At 41.8% G+C, this 19,528-nt stretch overlaps 1 protein-coding gene across 3 annotated transcripts in view; it reads left to right on the top strand.

The window, feature by feature from the left end:
- Positions 1-19,528, top strand: part of LOC121678352 (vitellogenin-like) — a 69,220-nt gene that overhangs the window by 25,686 nt on the left and 24,006 nt on the right. For 2 of the 3 annotated variants that reach the window (XM_042057816.1, XM_042057819.1), the window contains 3 exons: positions 2,489-2,654; positions 2,751-2,912; positions 3,039-3,218. The exons of the other annotated variant lie outside the window; for it this stretch is intronic. In XM_042057816.1, the coding sequence (XP_041913750.1) occupies positions 2,489-2,654; positions 2,751-2,912; positions 3,039-3,142 (432 nt within the window). In that variant the 3' untranslated portion in view covers positions 3,143-3,218. Of the gene's footprint in view, positions 1-2,488; positions 2,655-2,750; positions 2,913-3,038; positions 3,219-19,528 lie in introns of those variants that run through there. 3 annotated transcript variants of the gene reach the window in all.

Raw genomic sequence — 19,528 nt, 5'->3', positions numbered from 1 at the left:
GAGCCGTCCTTCTTCCGTACGAGTACAGCCAGCGCAGCCCAGGGTCTACTGCTTGGCTCTATCACTCCTGCCGCGGCCATTTCCTTGATCTTTTCTTCAGCTGCTTGTCGTTTGGCGAACGGTAAGCGATGAGGCTGAAGTCGGATGGGCCGGGCATTTCCGGTGTCGATATCGTGTTGGACCAGACTCGTTCAGGTGCAGTCCTCATCTCTTGCGGGAAAGATGTCGATGTACGCTGCTAGTAGTCTCTGCACCTGGCTACCCTGTGCTTCACTCAGCCCCTCACAGCTACGAGTGCAGAGTTCATTTACGGCTTGCCTTGTCTCTACAGAGGGTCGCGCTCTCTGAGCAGAGAGTGGTGTTTGCTCAACCCGCTCTCTTGGCTCCTCCCTGGTGGGCGTGAGCTGAGCAGAGGCGGACTCAGCAAGCGGACCTGGATGAAACCTGTTGTTTTCGTGGGCTTGAGTTTCGCGGGCTTGTGTGGGGAGGGGCGGAGTCTGGGATGACAAGTACTCTTTGCGAGTTCGCTTTCTGCGGACTTGTGTGGGGCGAGTTGGAGTTCTTCGTCGCGCCAGCTCTCCGCACTTCATGCTCTGTTTTCCCCGCCGTGTGCAACAATATGCTGCTCGTCCCCAAGTTTAGTGTGAACCGGGAAATGTCCACCACAGCCCCCCATTTCTCTAGCACGTCCAGGCCGAGAATGCAATCATCCTGAATGCTAGCCAACCAAAGCCGGCGGCCCGGCGGCTCGTCGTCTCACCGTGGATGCACACGCACACCACTTTTTGTCCATACAGTTCCGCTCGCTCTCCGGTAACTGTTGTGATGCGCATTTTTGTCTTTTCCCAGCCTCTGGGTCTGGCTACCAGCGTGCCGGGTAAGAGACCGGGGCGCACAAGCGAGATGGTGGAGCCAGTATCGATCAAGGCGCGACACCGAGTCCTGTCTAGTGTGCAGTCCACATACAGTCCTCTGGTTTGGCCGAGCCGGCCCAGCCGTATGCAATCCATAGCCCCTCCCGCCGTACCACCTTCTTCTAGTAACTGGGGCGCGAGCGTGAGGGGTGCCGGGGCTGGGCAGTACCACGCGATGTGTCCCGGCTCGCCACACCGGTGGCATCCGTCTCCGCTGGCCGGCCTCTTCCACTCGCGTGGGCGGCGATGTGGTGGCTGTGCCGTGGTCTGCCGCGTCACCTCCAGTTCCTCCCTGTCTTCCTCCATCGGTGTCTGGCGTACGCAATGCCTCGACTCTGTTGCAGGTGGCCATGGGCAAGCGCGCTGTCAAAGAGCTGTCTTGGCAGGAAACTCATCATCGCCAGGGCATCAGTTGCAGCTTTCTCCTCCCGTCCAGTAGGGGTCGTCATCCCACTTCTGACACCAATGTAACAAACTGCGAAGTTGTCTCAGAATGGTTTTATTGGTTACGCACCAAAACACACGAACGTCATTACACAGGCAACACAAGGGAGGTCAATTAAACAAGCACGATACACAAACAGTCACATACAATACACAGGGTAAACACATGAGGTACAACATAAAGAAAGACTATACCAGCTAACACATACATGACAAGGTAAATGCAATTACTCTCACTAAAACCAACATCAACATTACACACACACACACATACACTGCACAGCATTATGGGAGTTCAGTCATGAACCAGCTAGGCTCAGTTCACTACAATACTCAAAGCATACCTGAAGCCGGGGAAATGCGGGGGCAATGCGCCTGGGATGGCTTCTGAAGTAGCATTGCAAATGAGAGAAAATTTAGAAAATTTCACAGACGGGGTGCTCTTGAACCCTCTCACCGTCTCTGAAAGCATAACCGTGGCTCAACAGGTAGATCTATAGATAGGCTAAACTCATTTTTCAGGCATCTGACCGACCGGGTTGACACTTCAGCGTGAGAAATCGGGGGTGTGGCGTGTGTGAAACTAATCAAATGCGTGTGTCTCACGGCCAATGCGTGAGAGTTGGCACCTATGCCGTACGTGGTCGTTCTCCCTTCTTGGGTTTGGGTGCCAGACTGCGATGAGCCCTGTCGATCTCTGGATCTTCTTCTTGACTGTCCAATGTAGACTGTATTAAATTCAATTTAGATTCCAAAATTTGGAATGATGATTTCAACTCAGCAGATATCCTAGCAGTATGTTGGTTAAGCAGGTCTGCTATGCTAGCCATGGTCAGGCTAATCTCCCCAGTGTCCTTTTTTGAGCTTTTCCCGTGTTTCGACGTCATATTACTATTCGTTTTGTATGCAAAATAAAAACGTATAAAATGGGATATAAAATTATGCAAATATTACTCGTATAGGTAGGTTTAGTATAAAAGTTTTGAAAGATTTCGTGGGAGGCTGCGGTCCTTGCTTCTACTCAATTTGCCCACCAACCGGAACTCCGGATGCCCCTATTTTAGTAAGAACCAATTTATTGAAATAAACTTTAATAAAACTAAAGACTAAAATAAACTGTTCTCCTTTAGGTCAATGTTGCAGACTGGATGAAGGGCCAGACTTGTGGTGTTTGTGGTAAAGCTGACGGAGAGACCAGACAGGAGTACTCCACACCCAGCGGCTACCAGACCAAGAGCTCCGTCAGCTTCGCCCACTCCTGGGTGCTTCCCGCTGAGAGCTGCCGCGACAGCACTCGTAAGAAAGAAGTTCTCTTCCTACACAATCTCATCTCATCTTCTCACCTTTAAGTTCTCCAACTCTCTGACTGGGTTGTCTTTTGTACTTTTGCAGAATGCCACATGAAGCTTGAATCTGTCAAGCTGGAGAAGCAGCCGATTGTGGATGGCCAGGAGTCTAAATGCTACTCTGTGGAGCCAGTGCTGCGTTGTCTGCCTGGTTGCCTCCCCGTGAGAACCATGCCCGTCACCATTGGATTCCACTGTCTGCCCACCCGTGAGTATTTGGTTCCGTCTCAGATTATTGGGACTTTCTGGTTTTCATGTCAATGGAATGTCTGCTACTTAAATATACCCTGTGAAATTGAAGGTTTATCTCTAATGGTGTTCTTCTCCTCTTTAGATTCCAGCTCTGTGGATCTGAGCAACATCTCTGAGAAGAGTGTGGACCTGAGGGAGACTGCAGAGGCACATATGGCCTGCCAGTGCAATGCAGAATGTGCATAGAAAAATCACTATTATGATGTCCAACATTTGTTTTGAGGTGTAAGCATTAACTTCATTAAAATTCTCTTTTGCGCTACATTTTTGTCTATGTTTTTTCTTTATTATGCACTTATATCTAGAATTCAGAATTCATATTTGTGCTTGTGTGTGTGATGGAGATTATAGAGCAATAAAGGTTTCAGCACATTCTCCAGTGCAATTTGTGTAATAAACACAGACTTACTTTTAGACACAACAGAATAAATAGTGGGGCCTGGAAAAATATCCTAAAAGGCTGAATAAATGACATTGCTCTTCAATCAGAAATCGATATAATTTTTCTTTTTTTTTGTTTTGGTTAAACCCTTAGTGGCCGATGGCCGCAAATTGCATCCAAATGCACACCCCTTCTTCTCACAGTACATTTCCACACAGTGACATTTTGTTTCACTCTCATTAAGGTTGAATGGAGGTCAAAATGCCAAGGCAAGGGAAACAAAGTTGTATAGGTCGTTGTTAGGCGTTGTTGTTTTAAGTCAAGTCAAGTTTATTTATATAGCACATTTTATACACAGAGGTCATTGAATGTGCTTTACATAAACAAAATCAAACAGTAATATCAAATAAAAGCATAAAAGAGCAATAGTGAAAGAATAGTTTTAAAGGTAAAGATCATAATAATAAAAAATACAAATAAATGGATAATAATAATAACTAGAGAATGCAATTCCAGGGAATTCTGAGTACATGAAAATGAAGCTAGGACAGACATAGCATAGCTTAATAAAAGTTGATAGTTTAGAAGTAGACAGTTTAAAAGTTGAATGTAGATAGTTTAAAAGTTGTTAATAGACAGATAGTTTAATGGAAGTTGATACACATAGTTTAATAAATGTTGAAAGTTTAAAAGTTAAATGTAGATAGTTTAAAAGTTGTTGATAGACTGATAGTTTAATGCGTGTTGATAGACAAATAGTTCAAAGGCTGTATATAGGTAGATAGTTGACGATAACTGACAGTTGGAATGGCTCTAATGTTTGCTCACAGTAATGCTAACTATGCTAACAAAGTTAATAATGCTAACCAATTTATTTAGCTAACTTCATGTTTTCTAGCAGTTTTACAAAAATGTTAACTATGCTAACATGCTAACCATGTGACTCAGCTAACTTAGCTAATCATTTTTAGCAGTTTTGCTAAAATGTTAATTATGTTAACACTGCTAATGATGCTAACTAGCTAACTAATTTTGAAACAGTTGAATGCAGAGGATACAGTTGATGGGAGTCATAGTTGACAAACAGTTACAGTAACAGTTGAACAGTTGATAACAGTTGAACAGTTAAAAAGTTGAATAGTTTAAAGGGACTTTTATTTTGAAAGCCTGAGACAGTTGCTCCAGGTGGCCTGAACACCTGGCATAGGATTCTAATTGATATTGTGATGTCATAATCTAATGTTAAGTCAATGGAGAAATTTTAGTAGTTTTTAATTCATAGTTTAAAAAGTATAAAAGTTAGAAAGTTGAAAAATACATAGCTGAAGTCACATAAGTAAGACCTACGCAACACAGTTTGAATGAAGTTTCTACGTTAAACAGTTGAAGCTGTATTAAACGCACAAAAAGCGTTAGAAGAAGAATAACTAGAAAAGCATTTCCTGAAGGAAATACAGTGCATGAAAATGCAAAAATATGATGTAAAATATCATACAGAGTAAAAACAAACTATATTGGTTGCTAAGTAGATGAGGTTTGATATAGTTGGAATGACTGAACAGTTAAATAGGTGGATAGTTTAAATGGTTAAATTATTTAGGTAGATAGTTGACGATAACTGACAGTTGGAATGGCTCTAATGTTTGCTAGCAGTTATGCTAACTATGTTAACAAAGATAATAATGTTAACCAAATTACTATGCTAACTAGCATGCTAACACGCTAGCATGCTAACTATGCTAACCACGTTACTTAGCTAACTTAGCTAATCATTTTTAGCAGTTTTGTTAAAAATGTTAATTAGCATGCTAACATGCTAACTATGCTAACCACGTTACTTAGCTAATCATTTTAGCAGTTTTGCTAAAAATGCTAGCTAACATGCTAGCATGCTAACTATGCTACTTAGCTAACTTAGCTAATCGTTTTTAGCAGTTTTGCTAAAAATGTTAATTAGCATGCTAACATGCTAACTATGTTAACCATGTTACTTAGCTAACTTAGCTAACTAGCTACAGTGGGTAGGAGTCATAGTTGATGACAAGTAACAGTTACAATGGCTGAACAGTTAAAAAGTTCAGTAGTTTAAAGGCTTAAATTGTTTAACAGTGAAATATTGTAGTGAGGACTTTTATTTTGAAATAGTTTTTGGCAGAGGAAGCAGTTGAACAGGATGTGTAGTCTTAATAGGGCCAGTTTGTATGCTTAAAGCCTGAGACTGGCAGTTGATGCAGGTGGCCCGAACACCTGCCATAGGATTCTAATTGCTTAACGGCTCTATTGTGATGTCATCAGCCCATGTTATTTTGAGTAGTTTTTAATTAATAGTTTAAAAAGTATAAAAGTTACAAAGATGAAAAATACATAGCCCACATGTCCTAAGTAAGACCTACGTAACATAGTTTGAATGAAGTTTCTACGTTAAACGGTTGAAGCTGCATTAACTGCGTTAGAAGAAGAAGAAGAAGAAGAAGAAGAAGAAGAAAATGCCTAGGAAGAACAGTACAGTGCATTTTCATGCACTGTAATTAAGAATAATTCGGATAACAGTAGAGTGCATTTTCATGCACTCTAATAAGAATAAAATGCCTAGGAAGAACGGTACAGTGCATTTTCATGCACTGTAATAATTTTAATAATAAGAATAATTCGGATAACAGTAGAGTGCATTTTCATGCAGAGTGCATTTTCATGCACTCTAATAATATTAATATTAAGAATAATTCGGATAACAATAGAGTGCATTTTCATGCACTCTAAAAAGATTTGGAAGAACAGTACAGTGCATTTTGCACTATAATAATGCTAAACAAGTTGCTTAACTTAGTTAACTTAGCTAATGTTTTTATTTTTAGTAGTTATGCTAACTAGCATGCTAACATGTGACCTAGCTAATCATTTTAGTAGCTATGCTAACTATGCTAAATATGTGACTTAGCTAACCTAGCTAATCATTTTTAGCAGTTTTGCTAACTATGCTAACTAGCATGTTAGCAATGCTAACATGCTAACCATGTTACTTAGCTTACTTAGCTAATCATTTTTAGCAGTTTTGCTAAAAATGCTAGCAATGCTAACATGCTAACTATATTAACCATGCTAACTAGCTACAGTGGGTAGGAGTCATAGTTGATGACAAGTAACAGTTACAATGGCTGAACAGTTAAAAAGTTCAGTAGTCTCTACTCTACTACTTGTCTTTAGATGTGAGAGGGAGGATCTGAGACTGTAGTCTTTCAAAAATCTTTTCCAAATCTTTGTAAATCTTTCCAAAGTCTGTCAGTGTAAGGAGGGCTTGAGGTGAAAGTGCTGTGGAGAAATTGCAGGATTGTTTGGCTCTGCCACCTAACCACACCCAGTTTACCTGCTGGGAAACCCTGTCGCTCCGGAGCAGGGGCTCAGACCAGGATAAATTGTTTGCTCGCCCTCAGTTCACTCTTTTGTTCATCTCAACCCAGCACTCCAGTGTGTCCTGCTCTGTGTGCGTCTTTGAGTTAACGTATTTCATCACTGTAATGACCCTCACTATGACTTTTGTGATGTTTATCAGTTTGTAGAGTAGCTCTGCCATCATGTGTTAAGTTAAGGTCTTTGTTTGTTGGTTTGGTGTGTTGGAGTCCCATGTGAGAGATGATTAGGTGATGTTGGTTGACTTGGGATGTCAAGTATTGTTTAGTTGTACCTTTTATAGCCATATGGTTTCAGTTTATTGTTTAAATGTCAATTGGTTTGTTTGTGGGTTGGGATCTGTACTAATTTACCCCATTTCACTGATTACTCCATTTTCTGTTTGTTTCCTCTTTGATGCAGCACACATACAAGTAAAAAACAAAAGAACAGATGAATTGAAACTCAAATAAAGTTCACTTGTGTTGCACCGATACCTGCCATCTCCGTGTCATCACTCCATACCATTGAGCCTTCTGACCGAGGCTCTGCCTGCTCGCCACACACTCACTCTACCTCAACCCACATCACCCCGTACAGTTCCTTCAGTTGGGTTGTGGAGGTTAGCATACTAGAATAGAATACTGTTAGAATACTGTTGGGTTGTGGAGGTTAGCACACTATAACGTTACAGCTACTTGTCAGGACTTGTCGTGCAAGGCAAGTATAACTGCGTAATTATAGGCTGTTCATCTTATTGACTCCAACACAGAATCCACCCCCACCCCCCTTCACCTACCACCACAAATACAATTCCATTCTGTGGGAAACACTGCCTTCCATTATCAGACCCTTCATCTTATCCATGACAAATGCATAGTCCTGTAGAATAGAGTATTGTTAGAATACTATTGGGTTGTGGAGTTTAGCGCACTAGAAACTACTGTTAGAATACTGTTGGGTTGTGGAGATTAGCACATTAGAATAGGGTATTGTTAGAATACTATTGGGTTGTGGAGATTAGCACACTAGAATAGAGTACTGTTAGGTTGTGGAGGTTAGCACACTATAACGTTACAGCACAGGGTAATCCTAATTTTATGGATCAAATTTATTCCAATCCAAATCAAAAGTTTTGAACAACACAAAGTGAAGGTTTTATCCAGATCAAAACCAAGAATGGATTATGTGATCTAATCCAATTTCAGGATCCTTGTTTCCCTTTGAACAACCCATTTTCAAGATTTGATCCAATCCGACCAATTCCGAGCCAAAATCCGGAAACTGAAATCCGATAACCAAAATCCCATCACGTTTCTTTTGAACAATTGGGCCCAAACAATCAAAGCATATGTAAACTAAAAAGCTATGCTACCTCATGTTAATTTTGCTCGGACCCCGTTAATCACCGCTTGCGGTTATATTTATTAAGTGTGCTTGCAAAGCAGCACACTTATTGTTCTTCTTAAGTTTTATTAAGTGTGCTTGCAAAGCAGCACACTTATTGTTCTTCTTAAGTTTTATTATTATTATTTTTCCCGTCTCCCTAATTTTTTGTCAGCCCTAGCGCCTAGGCCCTTTGAGACAGAGACACCGTTCCAACTTTAAAACGTCCGGTCAGTACCGGTGTAAGTTGGTCGCGAAGATGACGTCAGGTGGGCGTGCCGTTCGTCCGCCATATTGGATTGAACAGAAAGCGAAACTAAATTTTCACAGGTCACAAATTTGGTCCGAACGCCACGAAACTTGACGTACATTATCCTTGGACCAAGCCTCACAAATGTTAGCGGAAGGATTTTTGATTTTCGAAAGCGTTTGCCCGTCACAGCCAAACGAAATCGGTGGCGAAGCTCCGAAACAGGAAGTCGTCCATATCTCAGGAACACTGTCACATATCGATACCAAATTTTGTATATGAACTGGGGACTCCAGTGTGAAGGTGCATAGGCAAAAAAAAAAAAAAGAAATATTCCAAAAGTTTCCATCATTTGGCAAACCACCCACGGGTATTTGGTAACTCACACCATTCACCTTCTATCACAATGCCTTCTAAGTATGCACAATGTCTCAGAGCAGACACAATGTCTCCAGGCAACCTTGCCCAATCATGAAATCCTTGCTCTGCCATGGGATAGTATGGACTTAAGAACTGAAATAGCATGGAGAACAGTAGCTATATATAGCTTACATAATAGAGTTGTTTTCACATTGACGGTATTCAAATTAATTTTTTTATTATTGTTACATATCATGATGGGAGAGTATTATTAAAAATGTTACAAGTATGCAAATGCATATGTTTACGGGCATTTAGGTTTTACTGTGTTGTTTTGTTGTAAAGACATGCAAGGCATTCTGGGCCATGTAATGAACAGTGGTCGGCAGCACTCCATAGGCTACGTATTAATATGAATAGGTGTTTCTGTAAACCTAGGGACAATAAACAGCTATCTCTGTTACAAAAACGAGCTGGTAATCGCTCATTGAAGAGGGAACTATGATAAAAAGAATGTTTTCCTAATAGCATGGAGTTGACGAAAGAATAAACGAGCAATGTCACGTTAATGTTAAATAGCCTACCTATCTGAGCGCTAGGTGGCAACGTTGTATTACATTTCACTAGTGTAGCCTACTTGAAATACGGTGTGAGATTCACAAGTAATGAAGGTGCAAATATTATGTAATTTATCATGGGAAATTATTGGAAATGTTATTTCTTGTTTATTCTAATTGCAAACCACACACATCCATTCGGAAGCACACGTAGACATTTAATACTGGAAGACTGTCATTTCGTTTATTTGATGTTGCTTAGCAACGGGGACAGACTTCAGAGCAAAGATTCTAGAACAGAGCTTCAGAGAGACACGTTTTGAGTTTGTGGCCAAGTACCTAAAATATCGGTTTCCATGTGTAGGCTATGTGCTGGATGGTGTGCTTCCTTTATGAAAGTAAGTGTTTTATACAGTTAACGTTACAGACATAATGAGTCATGTTGTAGTGGTCCACATAAATGTGCCCCTTCTGTTATTAGAATGCTAAGCAGAGATTTTAACATCATTCATTTCTTGTGTGGCTAGAAGCTAGCTAGCTAGGTCATAGGGAGGAGATGTTGCTGTAACGTTATGAGATTTATGTTGCTTAGCGTAATGCCATGGTCATTTGATATGAGATGCTTGTACTCATAACTTCGTCACTAGTAACTTTAGGACTCCTATTTTTTTTACTAAGAGTAATTCAGGAAGCATTTTAGCCCTAAAAGTAGCGCCTGAGTCTGTGACAGCTTAAGCGAGGACTCCTAAATAAGACCGATTCACAAACAATGTTTTGTGGTGGCATTTCACGTCGCGATGTTTTGAAATGCGTCTAACAATCACAAGGGAACAATTTTGCATTGTAGGCATAACTAAGGGATGCAGTAACACCACCAACAACAACCAAAACTAGCCTACTCATTGTTTACATGTACATTAAATGTAACGTTTCATTGTGAATCAAATTAAAAGATTCTCCTCTTTGCAAACGTTGGCATAGGCATATGGTGACAGATTAATTTAATAATGTTGCTGCGTGAATCACGGTAAGCGCGAATGAAGTGGCCACTTCTTAATAGGAGTCACTGTATGGAAGTAGGCTAAGTAAAATAGAGATGTTTAAAATAGGATAAAGTTGGGATATGTCCGCTTGACAACGCAGAGATAACTGGCCTTTGGCCATAGTAACCATCCATTTAGAACGACTGGCCTTCATAGCAACCAAGGATCTTAGCTGTGATTCATGTAGCTACAGTATACATACAATGTGATGCAAAGTATAGAAAGGTGATGAAATATACAGAGACAGGTCAAGAAATATAGTGCAATGTAGACAGTAGTATACAGTTGATTTACAGAAGGTGGTTTAGAGTAATATGAATTAAATATAAATATGTGCAGTGTATTAGCAGTTATCTCATACAATAAGTAGAATAATGTATGTAGATGTAGCAGTAACATTATAATAGTAGAAATAATAATATAGATATATGCAGTGTATTAACAGAATATAATAAAACAGAATAAATATGGATATTCAATATGACAAATTTATAACAGATATGTACATAACATACAGCTATGTGCAGTGTGGAAACAGTGTCATTGTAGTACAGAAACAACATTATAAGAGTAGTAAGAATACGTTTATGTGCAGGATGAATAGTATAAAGATCAGTAGAATAACTATGTAGAAATGTAATTACAGTAGGCCTATGTACATTTGTAAATAAATAGAAAACTATGGGTGAGAGGGATAAATTAATTTTATTTAGTCGTAAAAGTAAATTGCATTCAATTAAATTGCAATTAAAAATCTTTCCAGTAGGCTTTAATGTCACGCAAAAAGTACAACCAAAGCTGAGCTTGATCAACTAGAACGTCTAAAGAACCAGAACTTAAGTGTAGTTTTTTGCTGGGTCCCAGGCCATGTTGGTCTGAGGGGAAATGAGAAAGCGGACAGTGCTGCTAAGCAAGCCCTCAATGAAGAAGTCACAGAATGTCAAATCCCTGCCCCAGACCTTAAACCTATACTGAACTCTTACATCTCAGATAAGTGGCAATCTGAATGGGATTAATGTACCAACAACAAGCAAGGAATGTGAATTTTGGCACGTTTTCATGATCCACTGGGTCGTTATGGGCCACACAAAATACGGTGTTGCTAAAATTACTCCTATTGTGGCTATTAGAGACATGCGTTCATGAGTATCCAGCTCAATTTAATGAGTTAAGTAAAATTCACACACACAAAAAAAACATCACTAATGTTGTGGACATTCCTTTATTCTGAGATACATCAATAGGCTCTCAAAACAATCCCAAACAGACATAAGGTCTTTATAGAGCAAATCCATATAGATTATTTGTCAAATAAACCAGTAAAACAGAATTAGGGGATGGAATATATAACATTCACACTCATAGCTCATATTTCTAAAATAAATCAGTGAAAAAATATCCTGACAAACAAGCAGCATTTTAATGCCTTAGTCATATTTCATAATTTCAAATTTTTCTCTAGGTTACCTGATAGCCCAGTTTGAGAGGTGCAAGACGCGTGACATTATTTATTTTTGCAGCCAATCACTGCTGTTGTTTTATTGTATTGATTTGATTTTAGTCATAGAAGCTAAATTCGAAGGCAGGCCACAGGTAAAAGCCAACGAACCGCATTCACCCCGCAAGGCAATAGTTGAATAGAGCTTTTCAGGTATTGCCACTGCTCCAACACTGAAAGGCACTGTTAGAATGCTTGGATCAAGCCAGGTTCAGCATAGCGTATGTCACTGTCTGCTCACGTTGGTGACCGGACCAGGGCAAGCACACTTTCGCAGTTCCCGCCGGAAATGCAGTCTAGTTATTAAGTGTGCTTGCAAAGCAGCACACTTATTGTTCTTCTTAAGTTTTATTTTTCCCGTCTCCCTAATTTTTTGTCAGCTCTAGCGCCTAGGCCCTTGTAGACAGAGACACCGTTCCAACTTTAAAACGTCCGGTCAGTACCGGTGTAAGTTGGTCGCGAAGATGACGTCAGGTGGGCGTGTAGTTCGTCCACCATATTGGATTGAACAGAAAGTGAAACTAAATTTTCACAGGTCACAAATTTTGTCCGAACGCCACGAAACTTGACGTACATTATCCTTGGACCAAGCCTCACAAAAGTTACCAGAAGGATTTTTGATTTTCGAAAGCGTTTGCCCGTCACAGCCAAACGAAATCGGTGGCGAAGCGCCGAAACAGGAAGTCGTCCATATCTCAGGAACACTGTCACATATCGATACCAAATTTTGTATTTGAACTCGGGACTCCAATGTGAGGGTGCATAAGCTAAAAAAAAAAAAAGAAAACATTCCAAAAGTTTCCAGCATTTGGCAAACCACCCACCCGTATTTGGTAACTATCACCTTCCACATTTGCAGTTGTACTGGTACATCTATCACACTGCCTTCCAAGTATGCACAATGTCTCCAGGCAACCTTGCCCAATCATGAAATCCTTGTTCTGCCATGGGATAGTATGGACTTACAAACTGAAATGGTAAGGAGAACATTAGCTATTTATTGCTGACGTAGTACAGTTATTTTCACATTGACGGTATTCAAATTAAATTTTTCATTATTGTTAAATATCATGATGGGAGAGTATTATTAAAAATGTTACAAGTATGCAAATGCATATGTTTACGGGCATTTAGGTTTTACTGTGTTTTGTTGTAAAGACATGCAAGGCATTCTGGGCCGTAATGAACAGTGGTCGGCAGCACTCCATAGGCTACGTATTAATATGAATAGTTGTTTCTGTAAACCTAGGGACAATAAACAGCTATCTCTGTTACAAAAACGAGCTGGTAATCGCTCATTGAAGAGGGAACTATGATAAAAAGATTGTTTTCCTAAAAGCATGGAGTTGACGAAAGAATAAGCAAGCAATGTCACGTTAATGTTAAATAGCCTACATCTGAACGCTAGGTGGCAACGTTGTATTACATTTCACTAGTGTACTTGAAATACGGTGTGAGCTTCACATGTAAGGAAGGTGCAAATATTATGTAATTTATCATTGGAAATTATTGGAAATGTTATTTCTTGTTTATTCTAATTGCAAACCACACACATCCATTCGTAATCACACGTACACTTTTAATACCTTGAAAAGACTATCATTTCGTTTATTTGATGTTGCCTAGCAACACAGCGTTCAGAGCAAAGATTCTAGAACAGAGCTTCAGAGAGACACGTTTTGAGTTTGTGGCCAAGTACCTAAAATACTGATTTCCATGTGTATGTGCTGGATGGTGTGCTTCCTTTATGAAAGTAAGTGTTTTATAGAGTTACAGACATAATGAGTCATGTTGTAGTGGTCCACATAAATGTGCCCCTTCTGTTATTAGAATGCTAAGCGGAGATTTAACATCATTCATTTCTTGTGTGGCTAGAAGCTGGCTAGCTATGTCATAGGGAGGAGATGTTGCTGTAACGTTATGGGATTTATGTTGCTTAGCGTAATGCCATGGTAATTTGATATGAGATGCTTGTACTCGTAACTTTAGGACTCCTATTTTTTTACTAAGAGTAATTCAGGAAGCATTTTAGTCCTAAAAGTAGCGCCTGAGTCTGTGACAGCTTAAGCGAGGACTCCTAATACAGGGATGTCAAAGTCAAATACATTAGAGCAGGGATGTCAAAGTCAAATACATTAGAGGGCCAAAAAAACAAATTTGCTACAAGCCGAGGGCCGGACTGGTTCAATGTTTATTAAAACATATTAAAATGACTGCACGTAACCTATTGAACCAAGACGTGTACCGTATTTATTTAATGATTAAATGAATAATGACTGTGACTGAAGTGCTGGCAAAGTTTGCACAAATGTACGATTTTTCCCATCCTCACCGACCTTGTCATAAAACTTGTTTAAATGATCATATGATGCCTCCTTGCTTTCTCAAACTTCTTTGACCTGAGGCCCAGTCAAGGCATACTTTGGGGTCATAGGGCCCACCTACATTAACCCACTCCCTCCTCCCACCCCCCTTTAAATGATCATAATGATAATCACAATTATTATTATTTTTATACTATATTGCTATACATGTACTTCAAAACAGTCAATGTTTAAAGTGCTAAGATTGTTCACAAAAGTTTGTGAAAACATACACATCAGAGTACTGCTTTACTAATGTAAAATATAATTAGGCCTACAATAGTTTCATTGTTTTTGCATTGTTGCATGATGCTTGCATGATAAATACTTCTCAAAACAACAGCAGTTATATGGGTGCCGTTGTTTTGGAATGTTTTCCTCATGCAAGCATCATACACTGATAGAATATTTATATGCTATTTAATTACATTTAATTTGAATGCCTGAATGTAAGGATTCAGGAGACACAATACCAGCTTGTGTGAATGGTAAATGGAGGATCAGATCATGCGTAAATCACTGATCTGGAGATCTTTAACTATCTTTAACTAAGACTAATAGCTTTTGGCTGACTTTAATACTGTCATGAATAATGCCAGGCTGAATCTTACGTTGAGGTCTTTTATTAATAACTCAGATAACACATACGTAACTCATGCTCCTAGCATCTTCACGAATATAACGAACTCCCAGAAGTCCAAGCTTCACGTAAGGACGTCTCCAATATTATGCGCAAGACAACTGATAAACATTCATCGCATCACATCTCCCCCTCAGTAAAGTAAATCATTAACATTAAATCAGTCACCTGTTTATAACTTAAATTCCCAGCAACTTTACTTAAAAAATAAACGTAATAAAGCATAACATAAATGGCTGGTTGTTACTTCAATTCTTTGATACTGTTATTCTTACTTCTTTCATTTAGGTACCATTAAACAAATGAACTCATTAATGAACTGTTTAACTCATTAACTCAAGTAAGTTATCACTACCTGTTAAGAATCTGCAACATAAAATTCAACATTCAAATCATTTTGCATTACTGTTACATTTCTCTCTTTTTTTTTTCATACCACCTTCAGGTCTTTTAAGCACATAGTCCTTGAACCAGGCAGGAGGGTTAGTAACTCTTCCAGGTCTTTTGGGGGTGGTAGGCTTTGGGACACAGTAGGACCAGGAGTGACAGGCCCCACGGCAGGGAGGGATGGGGAGCCCGGGTCACAGGAACTGGGCTAGCTCTGGTCACTAGTCTCTGATGCAGTGACCTTTTCTGTTGACCCCGGCACTTCCTGGATGTGTCTCCGGTTACGACGGGTGAGTGTCCCTTGGTCTGTTTGGACGTAGTAGGACCTGGGCTCAGGTGCCTGCGCGATGACACTTGCTGGAGTCTTCCAGCCTTTTTCTCCATCCAACTTGATGTTGACGTGTTGACCTGACCGTAGTACAGGTAAGGGACGTGCCGAGTGCTGTCTGTTGTAAAAGAAATGGTAGGCACTTTTGGCTTGTTGGTCTTTGCTCTTCACCGCGTTGGTGTCAACAGGACTCGGAGCCAGCTGTGCAGGTAGGACTGGAACTGTTGTCCTGATCTGTCGTCTGATGGAGAGTTGTGCTGGACTCTGACCTGTTGCAGCGATTGGAGTAGCCCCGTAGCTCATAAGGGCTAGGTGAGGGTCTGGCTGCCGCAGTATGCGCTTTGCTGTGGCAACGCTCCGCTCTGCTGCTCCATTGGCTTGTGGATAATGGGGACTAGACTTAGTGTGTGTGAAGTTGTACTGCTCACTGAATGCTTGAAACTCTGCTGAAGTGAACTGGGTACCATTATCTGATACCAGCTCCAGGGGGATGCCCCACCTGACAAACATTCTTTTCAGGCGAGCAATCACTTGCTGACTGGTGGTGGTAGTCAGCTGTGCTATTTCAATGTCACGTGAGTAATAGTCCACAACAATGAGGTACTGCTTACCATCTTGTTCACAGAGGTCAGCGGCAATTCTTTGCCACGGACCACCGGGCAAGGGCGTGGTCATCAGTGGCTCACGCCTCTGCGTAGGCTTGTTCTTAAGGCAGAATCCACATGTTCTCACTGTTTCGGTGATGGCGTGGCCAATCCCTGGCCACCACACCGACATGCTGGCCCTTCTGCGACACTTTGTAAGCCCCTGATGGCCTTCGTGTAGCTGGGACAGTACATCTGCTTGCATAGAGCAGGGAATAACAATTCTGTCATCGTACAAGAGAAGTCCTTCTGCTTCTGACAAGTGTGCCCTGGCAGCATGGAACCCGTGTAATGTGTGTGGAATGCGTGCTAACTCACCTGGCCAGCCGGCCCTGGTGTAGCGAATGACAGTCTGTAGATCAGTGTCCTGGCCCGTGGCTGACCTAATCGCGTCCAGTCTGTCACCTGTGATTGGTCTTGTTCCGATCACAGCTTGTACGTAGGCCTTAACCTTGTCCTCCGTGTCAGACGTGTCTCTGTCTGGCAGAGGATTGCTTGACAATGTGTCTGCCACAACAAGTTGCTTCCCTGGGACATGCACTGCGTCAGTGTTGAAGTTCATGAGACGCATCAGCAGCCGCTGACATCTTACAGGTGCCTTGTCGAGGTCGTAAGAGTTTATGAGAGGAACGAGCGGTTTGTGGTCTGTCTGCAAACAGAATTTCTCCATTCCCTGCAGATACCTGGTGAACTGCTCACATGCCCATACGCTGGCGAGACACTCTTTCTCGATCTGGGAATACCGTCGCTCGGCTTCCGTCAACGTTCTGGAACAGAAGGCCACTGCTCGTAGTCCGCTCCCCTGCTCCTGTAGCAACGCAGCCCCCAGACCGAAGCTGCTGGCATCAGCACTGACTACGGTAGGTCTGGATACATCGTAGTACGCCAGCACTGGTACGGAGGTCAGCATTTGCTTTACCTTCTTGAACGCTTCCTCCTGTGCCTCTCCCCAAACCCAAGCAGCGTCCTTTTTCAGCAGGCTGTTGATGGGGTGCATGACAGATGAGAGGGCAGGGAGGAATTTCCCCAAGTAGTTGATCATTCCGATGGTCTGGCGTAACTCTGTCATGTTGGTGGGGCGCGGTAGCTCTGTTATTGCTCTGACTTTGCTCACGTCCGGCCTAATGCCGTCTTTCCCTATCACATGGCCAAAGTACTGGATCTCAGATTTTCCGAACTGGCACTTACTCCGGTTGAGCTTCAGTCCAGACGCTCTGATGGTCTCCAGCACCTTTCGAAGATCCTTGTCGTGGCCCTCTCTGTCCTTGCCGAAGATCAGGACATCATCCACTCATCTTCTGCTGAAAAATTTCGGGGGCCGAGGTTATGCCAAATGGCAGCCTCCGGAAACAGAAACGACCCACCGGCGTGATGAATGTCGTGAGCCTCCTGCTATTGGTGTCCAGTGGTATTTGCCAAAATCCACTGGAAGCATCAACAGTGGAGAACACTGTGGCGCCTGAGAGCTTTGGTGCGATGTCTTCAAGCGTGGGCAGGATGAATCGCTCTCGTTTCACTGCTTTGTTTAGTTTTTTCAAGTCCACACATATTCTGGGCCCAAAGACTAAATGCGCCTCAGCTCCTCTTCCACCTTCCAACCATTGGTGGTTCACACCACGTTTCTCAGTCTCTGCTAAGAATTTGCCTTTGCAGTCGAGTTTCCCACCAGGACTAGTGAAAAAGGCATTTGTGTCCTTCAAAACAGGGCTCAGGGGCAGGCTAAGGAATGTCTGTTCTGAAATCACGGTAATATCTGCGCCTGTGTCAATCCTAAATTGCACAGTGGTCCCTTTAATTTGCAGATCTACGAGCCACTTGTCCTCGTCGACTTCGTCATTCTCAGTAACGGCTCCTAAGAACCAAGAGCTGCCCTCATCACTATCACTGTTAGCCGCTGCCACTGCTCGCACTGCTTTTGTTTTGCACATAGCTTCAAAGTGTCCCATTTTACTGCATTTCCGGCACTGTTTGCCGTTTGCTGGACATGCTCCAAACTCGTGCACTCTGCCACATCTCTGACATGCATTTCCTTGTTTCAGTTGCCCACTTTTAGCTTCTCTGTGTTTTTGAATTGTTTTGGCTTACGTGTAATTGCACTTACTTCACTCTCTGCTGACTGTCGAGCAATGTTGATGGCTTTTTCTAAAGTCAAGTCCGGCTCCAGCTGCAGTTTTTGTGATATCTCTATGTCCACTAATCCAATGACAATACGATCCCGTATCTGTTCGTCTTTCGAACGCATTGAATAAACGCTCATACCACGACTTAATTCTATGCCTCTATGTTTGATGACACCAAATTAACAAGTATTTCCTACTAATTGCAGAAATGTTTGTTTTCTTTTTCTGTCCGCGGCTCCTTGACCAATTGCGCAGCAAATTATCAGACGATGGCCTGGGAATAATTTCACTCTGCAGACCATTGTCCACATTGCGGACCGCGGCCCATAGTTTGACAAATGGTGACCTGCATGCTGCCATATTAAGGCCTTTTTACGGTGTGTTTTAGCCGGGTTTTCGCGTGGAAGGCTCTGTAGAAATCTGGCACCCTATTCAACGAAGTTAAACTGAAAGAGCGTGCCGTTCACAGACACCAGAATGAACGAATTCACAGTAACGTTCATCAGGCAGTAGTAGCCTAATACAGTACGTTCAGTTCACATTCGCTCAAAATACATATGAACGAGTGACTTTCGTTCAATGAACGCGTTCAGGCACAACACTGGGGAGGGGGGTAGCTGAAAGTTGACATCTGCCCTGACTGAATACTGATGAATAATGAAGCCCACTTGCGGCGCCGCAGTGAGTTCGTGGGCTACCGTTGCATTGTGGGGAATGGAGTATTGATGCGCAAAACAGCAGCCGGCGGCTGTGGACTGCCGTAGATAATTCATTCGCCTTGACTTTGACATGTCTGTCCTAATAACCGATTCGCAAACAGTGTTTTGTGGTGGCATTTCACGTCGCGATGTTTTGAAATGCATCTAACAATCACGAGGGAACAATTTTGCATTGTAGGCATAACTAAGGGATGCAAATGAAAAGATTCTCCTCTTTGCAAACGTTGTGTTGGATTCTCTGGTTGTTGCATTGTGTTTTAGTTCTAATGTCTGTATTGAAGATGGTCAATAAAGCTTGACAGCGGGATCAGGATCGGCGATTAGATGATGATTTATTGTAGATGGTACAACAATGAATAACAGAACACAGGCTAAGTCTCAAACAGTAAAACTGTGCAGAGTCTAACAGTTGTGGTTGTTATTAGAAGCGGCTGCTGAGCCTTCCGACAGAAGATGCTCCTTGGGTTGCTTCCTCGATCCGTCTCCGTGTCAAAACCTAAGACAAAGC

The sequence above is a fragment of the Alosa sapidissima genome, chromosome 12 (assembly GCF_018492685.1).
Source record: "Alosa sapidissima isolate fAloSap1 chromosome 12, fAloSap1.pri, whole genome shotgun sequence".
Taxonomy (NCBI): Eukaryota; Metazoa; Chordata; class Actinopteri; order Clupeiformes; family Clupeidae; genus Alosa; species Alosa sapidissima.
This window is presented reverse-complemented; position numbering and strand designations above follow the sequence as displayed.